This window comes from Canis aureus, chromosome 30, assembly GCF_053574225.1.
Source record: "Canis aureus isolate CA01 chromosome 30, VMU_Caureus_v.1.0, whole genome shotgun sequence".
Lineage (NCBI taxonomy): Eukaryota > Metazoa > Chordata > Mammalia > Carnivora > Canidae > Canis > Canis aureus.
Genome location: NC_135640.1, coordinates 41,806,816 through 41,822,744, shown reverse-complemented (window position 1 = coordinate 41,822,744; position 15,929 = coordinate 41,806,816). Strand labels below are relative to the sequence as shown.

Here is a 15,929-nt window from a genome sequence, read left to right as displayed (position 1 = left end):
AGTCAGTGAAGCATCCGCCTTTGGCTCAGGTCATGGGATGGAGTCCTGCACTGGGATCCCCGCTCAGCGAGGCGTCTGCTTCTCCCTCTGCCCCTCCCCCTACTCGTGCTCTCGCTCAAATAAATAAATAAAATCTTAGAAAAAAAAAAAAGATTCTCTGTCTTCTCCCTCTGCCCCCCAACTCTACACATACTTTTTGTCTCTCTCTTTTAAAAAAAAAAACAAAAAACAAAACAAAACAAACACCCTAAGCTCTTCTGAGCCCAAAGCCCAGGACTGAGCCCAGGAGACTCGTGGTCAGGCTGCACAGACAGCCCTGCCGAGCCCACGGGTGGGGTGCTCCCCTCACCAGGCAGGCACCCGTGGCATCTGGAGGCTGGGTGGGGGCCCCGCCAGGAACCACACGAGCTGGCTACCCTGGAAGTCAGCCCCCGGCCTCACCGCCGCGTTCTGGCCCTAATGACACCCCCCCCCCCCCCAGGAAGGCCTCGGGACCTGGCCTCCACCCACCCGTCCCGGGCAGGCCAGAGGCGCCCTTGGGGCTTGGACCCCTCGGGACGGCCAGGCCAGCACCTGCGGAGGTTCTGTTGGAGCGCAGGAGGCAGCCAGCCGCCACTGAAGCCCCCAGAAGCCCCCTCCCCTCATCCCGGAACCCGCGCCCTGGGCAGCAGGAGCTGCTGAGCCGGGTCACTGCTCCGCGGGCCTCACGCTGGTTACGACACAACGGGACACTCAGCAGCCAACACGGTTCCAACGCTCGGTGGCCGAGCCAGTCGGACTCATTTAAACAAACAGGAAGGTGGTTAAGACACGTAACAGAACACGCGGGATGATTCAGGTGAGTTCACTGAATCCACTTAAGCTTCCTGGGGCTTCTCCAAATGTCACAGCCACGGCAGGGACAGGCTTTCGCTGAGAACTGGAGGCTTTTCTTCTGAACCCCCAGTGTCACTCTGCCCCTCCATCCATGACTCACGATACCCTGGCCCTTCCAAGAAAAGCCGCACCAAGAGGATCGCGGGCTACCTCTCCCAAGCGCGTGGGCTGAGCCCAGCACCCACCGCACCCCTGCGGGCGCCCTGCCAGGCCAGCTCCGGGACGCTCTGTGCTCCTGGGTTCCGTCTGCGTGCAGTCATCTCAGAAGAGGTGATGTGGGGACGTTTCCAGGAAGGGAGGGGCCTCGCCCCCAGGCTCTACGGCAGCGTGGGGTCCCAGGGCAGGGCGCCTCCCGAGGCCCGGGGTCGGGCGGCGAGGGCAGCGGGCTCGGGAAGCGTGTCCGGACACCCCGAGGCCCTTCCGGGGCAGCGTCCCTCACGTGCCCTTGACTTAGCAATTCTGTTTCAAAGCCTGTGGGCACAGAAGTCCCCGGGTCCCCTGCGCGGAGACAGAGGCACCGCGTGAGTTCCCGAGGTGCTGGGTTTTGACACAGGGAATCAGGATCCTGCGGGATCGGGGCTCCCTCGGAAGAGGGCACGGCCCTACTGCAGGGGCCAGAGCCCGTCCCTGCGGCAGAGGAGACTGCGGAGCCGGGACGCTCGCCAGCCTGCCCCGGGGTCACTCGGCCAAGCAGCCGGGCCGAGATCCAGATGCGCCGTCCACACCCGAGGTCAGGCCGCCCCTCACATGCCGGGCGGCCTCTGCAGGGCCCACGCCCAGCTCCCCGCCGAGGCCTTACCTGTGTGGTTGGAAAACTGGACAGAGTTCAGCGCGTCGATCTCAAATCCCAGAACCTGTAAGACAGAGAAGGAGCGGGTGAAAGAGAGCCAGGACCTGGGGGGGGGGGGGGGGGGGGCGGCTCTCCCTCCCCGACTCGGGGTCACGTCCACGCATCGGTGCCGCGTGTGGCCTCTGAGGGGCTGTGCTCGCAAGGTCCGACGGGGAGCAGCCAGCTCCGAGCCTCAGAGCCACGGCCCCACCCGCGGCAACGCCCCGATTTCACGCTGCAAGTCCTGCCAAGTGAAAATATTTGAAAGTGCAAGACAGCGAGGCGCCCATCTGTTCAGACGCGGAGAGAGGACTGAGGCCGTCTTTGTTCCGGGAGTGTGGGTGCGAGGCCACCGCCCTTCTGGGGGGCAGGGCCCAGGGCTCCCCGCCAGTGGCACAGCCGGCCGCCCCGTCCCCAGGAGCCTGGCTCTCGCGCCCCCGCTGCGGCGTCAGCCCCGGCCAGCCTGGGGTCGTCCCTGCTCACAGCACAGGGACAGGTGCCTGCGCACAGGAGCCGGGGCCGCGGACTTAGAAATGAAGTTTATAAGAAGTAGGAACTCTTTGGCCGGGACGGAGGGAAAAAAAAAATTAAGAGCTCCTTTTCCAGTGAAGGGGAAGAAAGGCCGCGTCCACGATGGCCAGACGTCCCCACAAGCCCATGTGGACAGCGGCGTGCCCGCAGAATGGCAAATCCCAGGCCAGTCTTTCCTTTAGCTCATCTTTCCCATTGCTCCACGTTTAACAGGTAGGTACAGAGTCACTCAGGCAACGTGACATACGGGACACTGCAGAGCCCTCCGGGGGACGAGCCCTGTTCTCCGTGGGGCCCTCCCCACGACCCTGGGCCGTCAGAGGTCTCGGTGGGCATCAGGACCCTCCCGGCCCGGCCCTCAGCCCCTGTGTCCCATGCTGACCCTGGGACCCTGCCAGGCCCACTGGCCTCGTCCCCCTGACCTTCCGGGCTGGCCCCAGTTGGCATCACTGCAGGCCGACCCAGGTCCCTGGCCCTGCTACACGGTCCCCTTGAGAGCTCTCGGGGCACCCGCTGCGTCCCTCCCCATCTGTCTGCTTCAGGCCACACACATGGCCTCTCAAACCCTCGTGTCCCCCTTCCCTAGAGCACAGCCCCCCTTGACCCCCCGTCCCCGCACACGGCTCCCTCTGGGGTTGGCGCTGGGCCCACACCACCTGCCAGCACCCGCCTGCGTGAGACCTCGGAGGGGCCGCCTGTCAGCCTGGAAGGGGCCCCTTGTCCCCTGTCCTCGGCGCTCCCGGCTATGTCACCCCCATCTCCCCTGGCGTCAGCCTGGCGGGTGACAACTGCAGCGGGTGGCAGGTGGGCCACCGCTGCGCTCTGTGACGATCAGGGCTCCAGGAGGACACAAGCCTATTCTTTAGGACACACAGGCACAGAGCCCATGCTCATGACCCCCCATGCCTGTCCTGTGTGCGTCCCACCGGCGCCCCGCCCCAGCCCCCAGCCCTGGCCCTCAGCCCACCCCAGCGGGCGTGGCGTCCCCCCATTCCTGCCGGGGCTCCATCCTCGGCGACAGCTGAGGCCGCCCACAGGCTGCGGGGAGACCCCAACCACACAGGCCACACGCACGCGGTGGGCCCCCAGGAGGCACCCACACCAGCGCCAGGACCGCGGCCCCGCGGGGGGTGGGAAGCCGGAGCCCCATGAGCCCCGCTGCTGATGGAGGAACAGATGCGACCCCAGTGGGACGAGGGCAACCAGGGCCTCAGCACCTCCACCCCGTAAACCGAGCGCTGTCGGGCTCCACGTGGCCCACTAACCTTCAGACTCTCTCCCTCCCCAACCTCAGGAAAATGGGAAGGAACAAGGAGCCTTTTATGGCTGCGGACAGGACAGGGGACCCAGCGGCAGGGAGACTGCGACAAACTTTAGGGAGGACGCACAGATACCCAGGCACAGGGACGTTAAATCCTCAGGTCCCAAGAGGGAGTGGGCAGGGGTCTGAGGAATGTGCTGGGGAGGGAGACAGCAGGATGGGGGACAGACAGAAGGACAAGGACTGGTGGGCGGGTGGAAGACGTGGGGAGAGCGGGTGGCCCGGCCTGGGCGTCCTTGTCCTCATGCGCCCGCACACCAGGGACCACCCAGCCTCTTCCCTGACTCACCCCAACACCACCCACCACCCCAGGGCTCCCCAACGCTCAGACACACGCAGCACGACCCCGGCGGTCAGGAGGGGCTGCCCGGGCGCTGGGTGCTGCTCACACTGGGCTGCCCGGGGGGTGCAGGGCCGGGGTGGGGGGGTCCCACAGGCGAGCTTGCCCTCTGTGAGGTTCCCTGAGCTACACACTTGCGATCCTACCTAACAACCCTCTCCAAAAGATTTAAGCGGGGATTATCAGCACTTAGAGAAATAAAACAAAAATCGCCCGTCTTACTAAACTCAACGGTTGGAAGTGGCCCTTCGCAAATCCGCCCGCCTGAGCCAGCCCCGAGTCCCCAGACTCGGCCTGCGCTGCTTCAGATCCCCTGGGATCCTAATCAAGTCCGAAGAAACCACGACACGAATCCCGGAAACCCGGCCAACAGCCGGCCCCGCCGCCCCTGGATGTGTAGATAACTAATCCTTTGAAGCTGACGAGCTGATCTGGAAATGATCCCCATTTCTCGCTTCTGAACGACAGCAGCGGCGGCCACCCCCCCCCACACACACACACCCAGGGCTAATTACTCAGTGCACGGCCGCGTGCAGGGCATGCACCACCGCGGGCGCCCCACTGCGCAGGCCCAGCGTGCAGGCGCCAGGGGCTCGGTCCTGCCCCGTCCAGTGGGCTGCACCCCCCACCCCCCTGCACCCACCCCTGAGCTTTCCTGAAGCCCTCGCGGCTCACTTGGCTTTTCCAGGAACGGGATTTCCTCCAGACCAAGGATCGGCTCCGGGGTCCCGCGGCTGGCACACACGGGTACCGACCTAGGCCTGCCGTAAAAGCGAGGGGTGACCCAGAGTTTCTGGGGAGCGGGGACCCTGGCAACTGGTTAGCGCCCAGCAAACCCTCGGGGGAGTGGACCCTGCTGCCCGCCCCTCATCCTCCTGTCCCCCGGGGGACCAGCGACAGGCTGTGTGTCTGGTGGCTGGTGCGGCGTCCTGTACGCACCCCGCAGGCACCTGGGTTCTCCCCAGGCACACGCACCCCAGTTCCTTTTTTTTTTTTTTTTTTTTTATGATAGTCACACAGTGAGAGAGAGAGAGGCAGAGACATAGGCAGAGGGAGAAGCAGGCTCCATGCACCGGGAGCCCGACGTGGGATTCGATCCCGGGTCTCCAGGATCGCGCCCTGGGCCAAAGGCAGGCGCCAAACTGCTGCGCCACCCAGGGATCCCTCCAGTTCCCGTCCCTGCAGAGGCCTCAGGAGTCTCGGTCCTTGGGAACAGGGCCCCGAGCACTCTGGACCCCACAGATGGACAAGCTGCCCTGCATGGGGCGGGGGACAGTCCCGGGCCATGCACCCTGGGCGGTGGGAGTCCCCGGGGCCTGCGGGGAGCCTTGGAGCGCTCACCCGAGGGGCCTGCTCACCCCATGCAACCCCCGTGAGCGTGTGCACCGCCGTGGAGGGGTCACCTTCCCTGACCACGGTCTGGGCACCAGGGACACTGCCCGGGCAGAGGGGGGAGTCCACCCTCAGTCCAGGGGCTGCAGAAGCAGGGGTGCGGGTGCGGGTGCGGAGGCGGGGAGAGCGGTGTGCGGCCCGGGGCACCTGCCCGGTCGGCGGTCGTGCCAGCCCGTCTCACGGAGAGCTGCTACTAGAAACTTAGCGAAGTAAGATGAAAACACAGAACAACACAGAACAACTCCCCTAGCCTCCCGCCCCCACACTTCCCTGCATTTCACCAAGAGCGGCTCTGAGAGAGGATCCGAGCGAGGGGCCTACGGCCGAATCCCACACCAGAGGCCACCGCGCCCACCTCTTCCACCCACGGCGCAGAGCGTGGTCACCACGGAAACGGGCACACACGCAGGACTCGGCCTCCCCCACCCCCACCCCTTGGTCACATCGACCAGCGCAGCACATGATCAGTCGCCAGATACTTTAAGAAAAAAAAAAGAGGAAGAAATGCTGCTGGGCTGAGGAAGGCGAGAGGAAGAAGAGCCTTGTGGCAGGAGAGGGAGCACCACCTCCGCCCACGCTGGCTGCCCACCCCCACGAGCCCAGCCCCCCCTCCCAGCACTGAGCCCCACCCCACAGAGCCCCAGTCTGGGGCCCGCAGCGCCCGGGCTCCTCTGCAGCCCAGCAGGTCGGTCCTCACTCAACCCTGGGGCCCTCTTCTCCTCACCCCCGCAACGTACCGGGGCCTGCCCTGCCCCCAGGAGGAGGCCCGGGCCCCCCGGGCTGCAAGCCCCAGGGCTCCACGAACTCCACACGGTGGCCACAGAGCTGCTGCCCACCTTCTGCCCCCCAAGAGCTCTGAAACCTCGCGCCTCTGTGAGCGAATCTGAATGTAGACAACCTTCCTCTCAGCCCCCATGACCTTGTTCAAAACCTCGCCTTCCTTCTCAGCCTCTGCCGCAGCCCCTGGATTTGGGGTGTTTTACTTATTTATTTATTTTTAAGATTTTATTTATTTATTCATGATAGACTCAGAAAGAGAAAGAGAGAAGCAGAGACACAGGCAGAGGGAGCAGCAGGCTCCATGCAGGGAGCCCGACGTGGGACTCGATCCCGGGTCTCCAGGATCACGCCCTGCGCTGAAGGCGGCACTAAACCGCTGCGCCACCTGGGTTGCCCTTTGGGGTGTTTTAGTGTTCTGGGGCTCCCCGCCTGCCAACCTGAGCCCCTAGGGTGCGTCCACTGTCTTGTGCGCCTCTGGACGAAGGCTGGCGTGGCCAAGGCCCCAGCCTGGGCTCCACGAGCAAACCCACTCCCATTTCAGAAAAGACCTGCAACCTTGGCCAGGAAGCCCCGCAGCAAAGCAGGCCCCCCTGTCCCCCACCAGCCCCTGCCTCACCCCGTCCCGTCAGCCCGTCCCCTGGTCCCCGCCAGTCCCTGACCCCGTCCCCCCACCCCCTGTCCCCCGCCAGCCCCTGCTCCCATCCCCCCACCCTTGCACCCCGTCCCCCACCAGTCCAGCCCCCCCCCCGTCCCCCACCAGCCCCTGCCCCTCCGCACAGCTGCCAGGAAGACCTGGCAGCCCCGTGACCACGAAGCACAGCCACGCTGAGGACGTGAGGGTCTCAGGCTTGAGAGAACCACTGAGGTTCACGGCGGCCCAAACCTGAGGCGTTTCTGGCACGGTCCCGTGGTGGGCACCCTGCCCGCGGAAGCGGCCCCTCCACCTGCTAGAGGATGGGGTGCAGACGTGCGCACGGGGCATGGGAAGCACTCCGTGTCCTGCCAAGACAAGACTGGACAGGCAGCTTGGAAATCGCTCCTGCTTCCCATGCCTCTAGGCATGCTCTCGGGGTGCGGGGGGGGGGGGGGTGACACCTGCAGCGACTCATCAGGAGAGGGGGCTCGCAAACACTCTGTCCAGCCACCAGCCCCTGGTGAGAACAGCCGGGACGCCGGCTCGCACACCAGCTCTGGGGCCTGCCCCCACGGCTGCCGTTTCTGCCCCAGGCAGACCCGAGGCCCTTCCCGAGGGCGGCTACGCGTGGGGGGGCCCTGGGCGGCTGACGCATGTTCTCCGCGGCCCGATCCCCTCCTGCCGCATCATCAGCCCACTCTGCTGACAGCCACGCACGACACGGTCATTAACTCAGCAGCTCGGCGGGCGATCCGCCCTCGCGGGGACGCAGAGCACTCAGAACAGCAGGAAAGAGGAAGCTCTAGAATATTCCAGCACAGCTCCCACCTCCTGCCCAGACCACCCTGGTTCCTCTGGGGGAGAGGGGCCAGGGTTCTCAAGAATCCTCACCGCAGCTTGTTTTGCAAGACCTTTAGCTGCTCCCACAGGAAATCAGAATTAAGAAAGAGGGGCCACCGGGGTGTCACATGACTGCTGGGATCCTGACCAGCCTCGGGACTGAGTGCCCGGTGTCCTGCCTGCCCCTGTGACTACCCCGCGCTACCCACGTCTGCTGTCCTCAGACCCCGAACGGGAACCTGTACTGCAAACAGCCCCACATCCCGCGGCGGCCTTCGGCTCGCCTTCAGGCCCACGGCCGTGTGTGCCCCGTGTGTGCTCCCCGTGGTCCCGCGCCCTGACCTCCGGGCTCACAGAGCGCTCAATGCCAGGACCGCGGCCCCCCACCCGACTCAGGGCCCCCACTAGCGGCACCCGGGTATGGACGGAGAGCAGGTCGGCCGCTCTGGGTGGCAGGGAGAAGAGGTGCCACCCTCTCGGCCAAGGGCAGGATGCTGTCACATGTCCCGGGGCCCCCCGCCGGCTTCCCTTCTCCTCCAGAAACTCCGTCATTTGTTCCGTTCCTTGGTGTCACGCTTCCAGGGCACCCTGGGAGAACGGGCCCCATGCAGGCAGGCGCGCACTGGGGATGACCAAGGCCACAAGGCAGGGTGCCACCCCGGGCCCCAGAGAGGAGCGCTCACCGAGGAGTCGGCACCACCGGGAGCAGGGCGACACACACAACACACACGCCCACGTGCTCCTCACACACTCGCGCGCGGACACACTGAGAAAAGATCAGAAAAGGGGGCCGGCTGAGCTCTTGCTTTCCCCACGACGAGCAAGGAGAACAGAAACCTCCGTCCCGATCCAATAAAGAGTTAGGAAATGAAGAAACTGAGCAACTCTGGGCCTTCTTGGAGACACAGCAAAAATAACACCTACGTCACAGGACTGGAACATTCCGGATCCGACCGGGGACTTCCAGAGGCCAGGGAACCGGGAATCATCACAAGGGGCAGGGAGTGAAGCAAGCAGAGAGCTACATGGCCCGGAGCACGAGGGAACGTTCCAGAAGATGCGTTCCAAACCCAACACGCCACCCCCAAGGATGTGAATGACCACATGGGGCAGGAGGGATGTGCACTTTTGGACGCGGCCCTCGTGCTGTTTGCCAACACGCATCACCAGGAAAACCGTTAAGGCAAAAACCGTGTCTTTTAAAGGGCCGGGTGACGTGCTTCTGGTATTTTCCAAACACACTTCTGCTGCAGAAGGCCTCGTCTACCCCGAGGGGCTCAGGGAAAGATGTAAAGATCTTCCGCTGAGGAAGGCTGCCTGAGGCTCCGGGGGCTCTGGAAGGTGAAAGGCTGGAAATAGAGGATGTCCCCCCATCCCATCGTCCCGCGTCTCTGGGAGACCCTGCTGTGCCCAGGTCCCTGCAGCTGTGTGGCCTGGCGCGGGTCCACAGCGGCGGTGGCCCTGCCATCCCTCTGCCCGGCTGATGGAGCCAACGTCACTGGCCAGGTAGGGGCCTCTCCCCACTGCCCGCTGCTGCCAGCCCGTCCTGAGGGAGGCCTGGGCCGTGGTGCGTGGGCAACAGGCCCCCGTCCAAAAGCCAGGTGTCCACCGGCCACCAGAGACGTCCTGGGGCCGCAGTCAGGGCGAGGCTGGCTTCTGCGGCAGGCCCTGCACGAGCTCCCAGGACTCCCGGGGTCTTGTCTTCCCGTCCTGGCGGTGACGTGGGGTTTCAATGAGTTTTGAGCGAAGGCCCAAGTCAGATCCTCAGGGCTCCTGGAGGTGACCCTTAGAGGCTGCGCCCCTCCACTGGGACTCCCCAGTGAGCCCCCTCCCCCACACAGAGGTCACATTGTCTTCCTCCCCTGGAGCCCTTGGAGGGCGAGCGGCCCCGCCAACACCCCGACTTCACTTCCAGGCCCCAGCGCGGCGCAACAATCTGTGGTTTTAACCCCCGCGTCCCATCTGCAATGTAGGAGCGTGGCGGCCCCAGGACCCTCACACCACCCGGGGCCTCCAGGGCCTGCTGAGCCTTCACAGAAACAGCACAGAAGCAGGTGGGGGGGGGCCTGGGAGATCCTGGGATCTCGCCCCCCGCAAGGAGGTGCCGCTGAGCCATTGTGCAGACGTGCACCGCGGGGCTCGCAGGGACCGTACCCCGCCCCGGAGGAGTCTAGGTTTCCAACTTCGACACCAGTGTCTGGCGGGAGGCAGCAGGCGGCCGGCTGCACCTGAGCTCACCCCACCTCGTCCTTTCCTGCCCCCGGAAAGGGAGGCCAGAGCCACGGGGAGGCCAGGCCACGGGGAGGCCACGCCGTCCAGGGAGGTGCCTCCGATTCACCGCCAGTTCCCCCAGGACCGCGGGGGCCACGCACGTGGGATCACCCTGCCGGGGGCTCTCCCTCCCATCTCTGCTCATGAAAATATACTTTGGACTCGGGCCTGGAAGCCAATCCAGAGGCAGGGTCAAGGTTCTGGTCCTTTCTCTTTTGCACATTTTTCTCCGCGCAGGGAGGGCGCCGTCCACGGGCTGCCCGCCTGAGCCTGCAGGCGTGTGTGGTGGGGACCCGGCACCGCCACTGCCCCGCAGCCAGTCTCCGGCCTGTGTGCGATACCCCTGACGGGAGCCAGCGCCCCAACTGCCCCGAGGACCCGTCTCACTTTGCACATGAGGCTTGGGAAGGCTCGGCAGGCCACGGCCGGTCCCAGAGCCAGACCCCAAGACAAGGGACAGCGGGCCAGTCCCCCCTCGGGCTGCCCTCCTGTGTTCCCTTCCCGTGCCCAGTTGTGTGCCCCAGTGCGCCCTAGCCCAGCCATACAGTAGGTGCCAGCCCACTTGAGAAGGACCAACCCCCCCATGACACATGACGCTTCCCCTCGGAGCCCCTGCTGGAATCTGCAAGTGCGAGGCCCCAGCCTGCTCCGGCTCCATCCGGCCCAGCCCAGCCTGTGCTCAGGCTGGTCCACGGCCAGTGGGCAGGCCATCCCCACCCTCTCCCCGTCTGCTCCAGTGGTATGCAGGTGGTGGGGGCCGGGGGCAAAATGCCAGCCCGGACTGTGGTGCACCCTGCAGGGCACCCTGCGGAGCTGTTTGATCCTCCCAGAGCTAAGCAACCGGGGGCCAAAACGAGTGTTTGTGGACTGATAAGAAATCTGGACTCTGCTCAAGGAAGCACTGTGTCCAGTGAGCTGAAGAAATTTCTGGAAATGATTCCTGTTAGGGGCTGAACTGTGTTCCCCAAATTCCTTTGTGGAGACCCTGGCCCCCAGATGGGGACACAGTCACGCACAGAAGAAGCAGGTGAAGACACCTCCCCAGGGCACACGGAGCCGTCTCGGGGGGACGCAGCTGTGCTGGCACCTTCTTCTTGGGCTTCCAGCCTCCAAAACTGAGAGAATAAACTCGGCGAGTATGAGCTGCTCGGTCTGCGGTGCTTTGTCACAGCCGCCCAACACGGCGACACTGCTGCGTCTGGGGTCCAGCTTGTTTAGAGGACCAGCACCCCTGGTTTCTCCCCTCGCCAGCCAGCTCCATCCCCTAACACTGTATCCTGTTTGGGTAATTAGGAGGATGGGGAGGTAATGAGGGCAAAACACACACGCGGGGAAGCAACTGAAGACCCAACTCACATCCCCTCGGGGCAGGGGTCCCAACCGCAATGAGATGCTCCAGACACACCTATGTGCCACCCAGCCCTCCCAGCCGTCTGGTCCTCCTGTGCGGTGAGAGGTGAGCACGGCACCCTGGGCACTGCTGGCACACCTCGTTCAGCAGCTGGCACCTCCAAGAGATGTCCACATACCCCATCTCCCTGGGAGCAGCCATCGTGCCCATTTTACAGGTGAAGCAACTGAGCTCCGTGTGGAAGATGGCCCCCTCAGGTTCACGAACCGAACAAATGGCCCCTGCTTTCAGAGACACCCTGCCACGCTCCTCCTGGGCCCCACAACCCCGGGAGGAAGTGCTGAGATGCCCGTCCGCCCCCTATGACAGGTGGCAGATGACATGACCATACACCACCTGCCCCCCAGCCTAGGTCCCACAGCCCCAGCACGCAGGCGAGGATGCTGGGCACAGGTAAGAACCGCAGCTCCGACCTTAGCAGGACTCTTCCCCAGGTGGGCCGCCTGGAGGAGCCCCTCCCCAGGGTAACTGGTGTGGAAGCCGAGAGCACGTGCCCGGAAGGAACGAGGGGCATCACTGGGGGACCCAGGCCAGCCGAGGAGGGGGACATCTGCCTGGTGCAGGGGGCGAGAAGGGAGTGTGCGCAGAGGACAGGGAGGAGGGACTGGGCACCGGACACAGGGAAGCCAGCAGGTGCCTGCACACCTCTACCAAGGGCAGCTCCCGAGGTTCCCTGGCCAAGAGGGGCGAGGGCTGCCCCCACCCTCCTGGGGCTGTTCTCCAGGGCCCCTGCCTTAGAGACCCTGCACCCTTCTCCCCAAGCACAGCACCACCCAGTGACCCTGCCCACGCAATCCCTGCAGGCGGCAGAGCTCCCCCTACCCCCAAGAAGCTAGGGGCGCGCATCACCTGCTTCTAGCAGGGAGAGCAGCTCAGGGACAACAGGCCACGGTGGGCGGTCCAGGGGAGCCGACCTTGTCCCGAGCACCCAGCACCCCTGCCGGCGGACAAGGCAAGGAGGTGCCCATCACCCTGGTGTTGCCTCTGGCCTGGCACGAAACCCCACCGCATCCAGGCCTCCTCCTGCCCCTCCAAGGGCCGCCCAGCCACAACCTTGGGGCTGCAAGAGGAAGCCTGGGTGCCTGGCCCGTGGGACCCATCAAGGGCAGGCGGGAGAGGCGGAGGGAAGCCCGCCATTGAGTACAGGCTGCGACGCGAGCGACGAGCAGCTTCCAAAGCCAGAGGGTCGGGGCCCCACTGGACACCCGCAGGGAGGCCTCGTCCGCGCCCCCCCACCCGGCGACCACCTCCCCGGAGAGTCCTCGGCAAGGCGGGGCCCGCCCGGGCTGCGGGAGCGCACCTGCCCCCCGCCCTCCGCAGGTGCGCGCTGCAAACACCTGCCTCCCCGCCCTCCGCCGGCGCCCCCGGGGCAGGGCCGGGGCAGGGCCGGGGTAGGGCCGGGGCAGGCCCGGGGCGGGGTCGGGGGAGGGCACCGCCCCCGGGAGCCCCGGGAACCCCGGGGAGCCCCGGGCCCGCACGGGCAGCGAGTGCGCCACAGCTCCCGGGGGGGGGGGGGGCACGCCCGGCCCCGCCGCCCCCGCCCCCGCCCCCGCCGCGGCCCCGCCAAGGTCACGGGGACCCCCGGCCGGTTACGTAAGCCGGGCCGGGGCGGCGCGTACCTGCAGCGGGAACGTGGCCGCCCGGTTGCCCACGTAGCCGCGGACGACGTGGCTCTGGATGGAGAGCACCCGGCACTCCGCCTCCATGCCGGGCCGGCCGGGCGTCCGCGTGCGCGCCGCTCCCTGGGCTCCGCTCGGCTCCGCTCGGCCCCGCTCGGCGCAGGCGCTCGACTCCCGGTGACCTCAGCGCGGCCGGGCCCGCGGGGCGGGGCGTGGGCGGGGCCGGGCGGAGTGGGCGGGGCCAGGCGGGCGGGGCGGGGCCTCGCGGAGCCCCGCCCCCGGGACCGGGCTGCAGCCGCGCTGCGCTCCGGGCGGGGGCGGGGGCGGGGGGGGGGTCCGCGGCCTGTGACCCCGAGCGCGGGCGCCCGGGGTGGTCGGGGCCGCTCCGTCGGCGGCGCCGGGAATCCCTGGCCCTGCGCCCGCCCGTCTAGGGGGCTCCGGCCGCTGAGACCCGCGCCGCCCCGAGACCCTTGGGGACCTCGAGGTGCCCCCCCCCCCCCCGCCCGCGCCTCCCGGACACGTGGCCCACCCTCCTGCCTGCCGCGGGGCGCCCCGGGCCGGCTGTGTGCTCCCCGCCCCTGCACCCCCCATCTCCACCTTCAGAGCCCCCCCCCCCCGCCCTGGAGTCACTACCTGGGGCTTCACCTCCACTGGGCCCAGCCATTCCCTGGGGGGCTTCCGACTTCGGGACTGGGTGACTTGGGTCCCTGTGGCCACCCAAGGCGGCTTGTGTTTAAACCTCTGCAGCGGGGCGCCTGGGGGGCTCCCTGGGTTGAGTATGCATCATGCTCCGGGGGTCCTGGGATCCAGTGCTGCGTGGGCTTCCTGCTGGGTGGGGGGGGTCTGCACCTCAGCCGTCCAGGTTTTCAGGAGGAACTAGATCCTAATTAATCCTAACAGTAGCTAGTAAGGCCTAAGGTCTATGGAGCCCTTACCATGTGCCAAGCCCATTTCACCTGTTAACATTTAAAATCCTCAACAGGGGATCCCTGGGTGGCGCAGCAGTTTCGCGCCTGCCTTTGGCCCAGGGTGTGATCCTGGAGACCCGGGATCGAATCCCACGTCGGGCTCCCGGTGCATGGGGCCTGCTTCTCCCTCTGCCTGTGTCTCTGCCTCTCTCTATCTCTATCATAAATAAATATAAAATAAAATCCTCAACACCCCAAGCAGTGGAGGGTCATCCAGTGTCACGTGACAAGAGAGGAGAAGTCACAGGTTACAGAGTCAGGGACAGGTGCTGGTGAGAGCCGTGCAGACGGCAGGGCCCAGCAGGGTAGCCGCTGGCCTCACTGCCTTTTCTCTGTACTCCTCTGAGGTCAGCAGCCCTTGGCTCTTAGGAGGGCCTGATGATCCCTCTGCAGCTCATGTCACCCCTCCCCACCTTGATCTCTCACCTACTGAGCCCTGCTTTCCTGCACAAACCTCATGAGCACCCTCCCCCTTCTTCATCCCCACCCCTGACACCGTGAGCCACAGGTAAATCCAGAAGAGTAAAGGGTGGGGGGAGAGGCTAACTGGCCTTGAGGGGTCTCAGGCTCTGGTACCCTCTTCCTTGACGGAGGCAGAGGTCATCTCCCTGGGTATGACATTTTGGTGAATTTCCTGGGCTTTGGAAATCTAGGCTCCTCACTCCCCGTGTCCCTGCTTCCCAAACTAGTCCCGGGAGAGTCACCTGGAGAAGCTGGTGGGCCACCCAAGGCCCAGCCCTGTCCCACTTCACTGAACCTGGCCCCGGGGTGCTCTTTCACTTCAGCAGGTGCTTCTGGGGCCACTCAGGTTGGGCAGGTGAGTGAATTTGGGATTTTATGAGCACTGTTATGCTGCTAATTATCAGCCACAAACGAACCTCTTTCCCGATGACTTGGATAGTAAAGACCTTCAGAAACCACAAGTCCATTGAAAAGATTCTCACAGTCCTGGCCGGCCAGGCGACAGGTGGTGCCTCACCGCTGTGTCAGGGGGTGGGGGATGGATGCGGGGCCCCCTAGGACCCCTCGCACCACCTCCCGTGTCCTGAGGCAGGCCTGCCCTTCCTGGGAGAGGACACTGTCCCCAGTGCGGAGCAGATGCCCTGCAGGGTCGCTCTTCGCTGATTAGGAGGAGGCAGCTGACTGCAGGGTCCCCTGTGGGGAGCGTGGCTGGAGAGGCAAGGGGTGTGCGGGGGCGAGTCCAGGAGGTTTCCAGAGGCAGTTCACCCAGAAAGAACCGAGAATTCTCTCCTGCTCTGAGCTTGCTTTCTAAGAGAGCTCTTGGGAGCCCCTCTGAGCTGCTGGGGGCAAAGTATGTCCGGGAAGGACTTGGAGCCTTGGAAGCTGAGCCTGATTTTGGAGACCATATGCCAGAGATTAGTAATTTTTTTTGAAAAGCTTTCCACTTGGATGCGATTACGTGTAAGCTGTGTAAGCACATTTTCACCTAAACCCCGGTGGCATTTGAAATGCCCAGATCGAGAGGGCACACCCAGAGGTAGTCTGGCCGCGGCCTCTGATCGCAGAGGCTCATTGTGTAAAGGGTGCTAAAAACGGTTTTCTTTAATGAAATGGGAGGCCCTCGGGTCTTGTGGTCGGCCAGCAGCTTGGGTGGGCACCTCTGCCCTGCTGACCGGGAGAGCCCAGCGCCTAAGACCTTTGAACAACGTCAACCCCCTCCATTCTTTTTTTTTTTTTTTTAAATTTTTATTTATTTATGATAGTCACACAGAGAGAAAGAGAGAGAGGCAGAGACATAGGCAGAGGGAGAGGCAGGCTCCATGCACTGGGAGCCCGATGTGGGACTCGATCCCGGGTCTCCAGGATCGCGCCCTGGGCCAAAGGCAGGCGCCAAACCGCTGCGCCACCCAGGGATCCCAACCCCCTCCATTCTTGATGAGGGAGCAGAAAGCAAGCTGAGGGCCAAGCGCAAGCCCACAGCCCACAGCCCGCAGCCCTCTCCCCGCTCCCAGATGGGGTGCGTGTGGCAGTCCTCAGGCCCTCCTGGCTGCCCCCAAACTACGGGGAGGGAAAACACATGGCGAACGGATGGAGCCCACGGCCCTGCAGGACACGAGCGTCCACTAGTGCACCAACGTCTTCGTGACTTACAGGCC

General features: G+C 65.1%; 1 protein-coding gene across 1 annotated transcript in view; it reads right to left on the bottom strand.

Annotated features, from left to right (window-relative positions):
• PDXK (pyridoxal kinase) overlaps positions 1-13,013 on the bottom strand; it is a 28,519-nt gene extending 15,506 nt beyond the window's left edge. Inside the window, exons 1-2 of the mRNA XM_077879355.1 lie at positions 12,845-13,013; positions 1,676-1,730 (exon numbers count right to left, since the gene is read on the bottom strand). Coding sequence (XP_077735481.1) covers positions 1,676-1,730; positions 12,845-12,931 — 142 coding nt within the window. The 5' untranslated portion in view covers positions 12,932-13,013. The remainder of the gene's footprint in view (positions 1-1,675; positions 1,731-12,844) is intronic.
• Between the last annotated feature and the right edge of the window lie 2,916 nt (positions 13,014-15,929).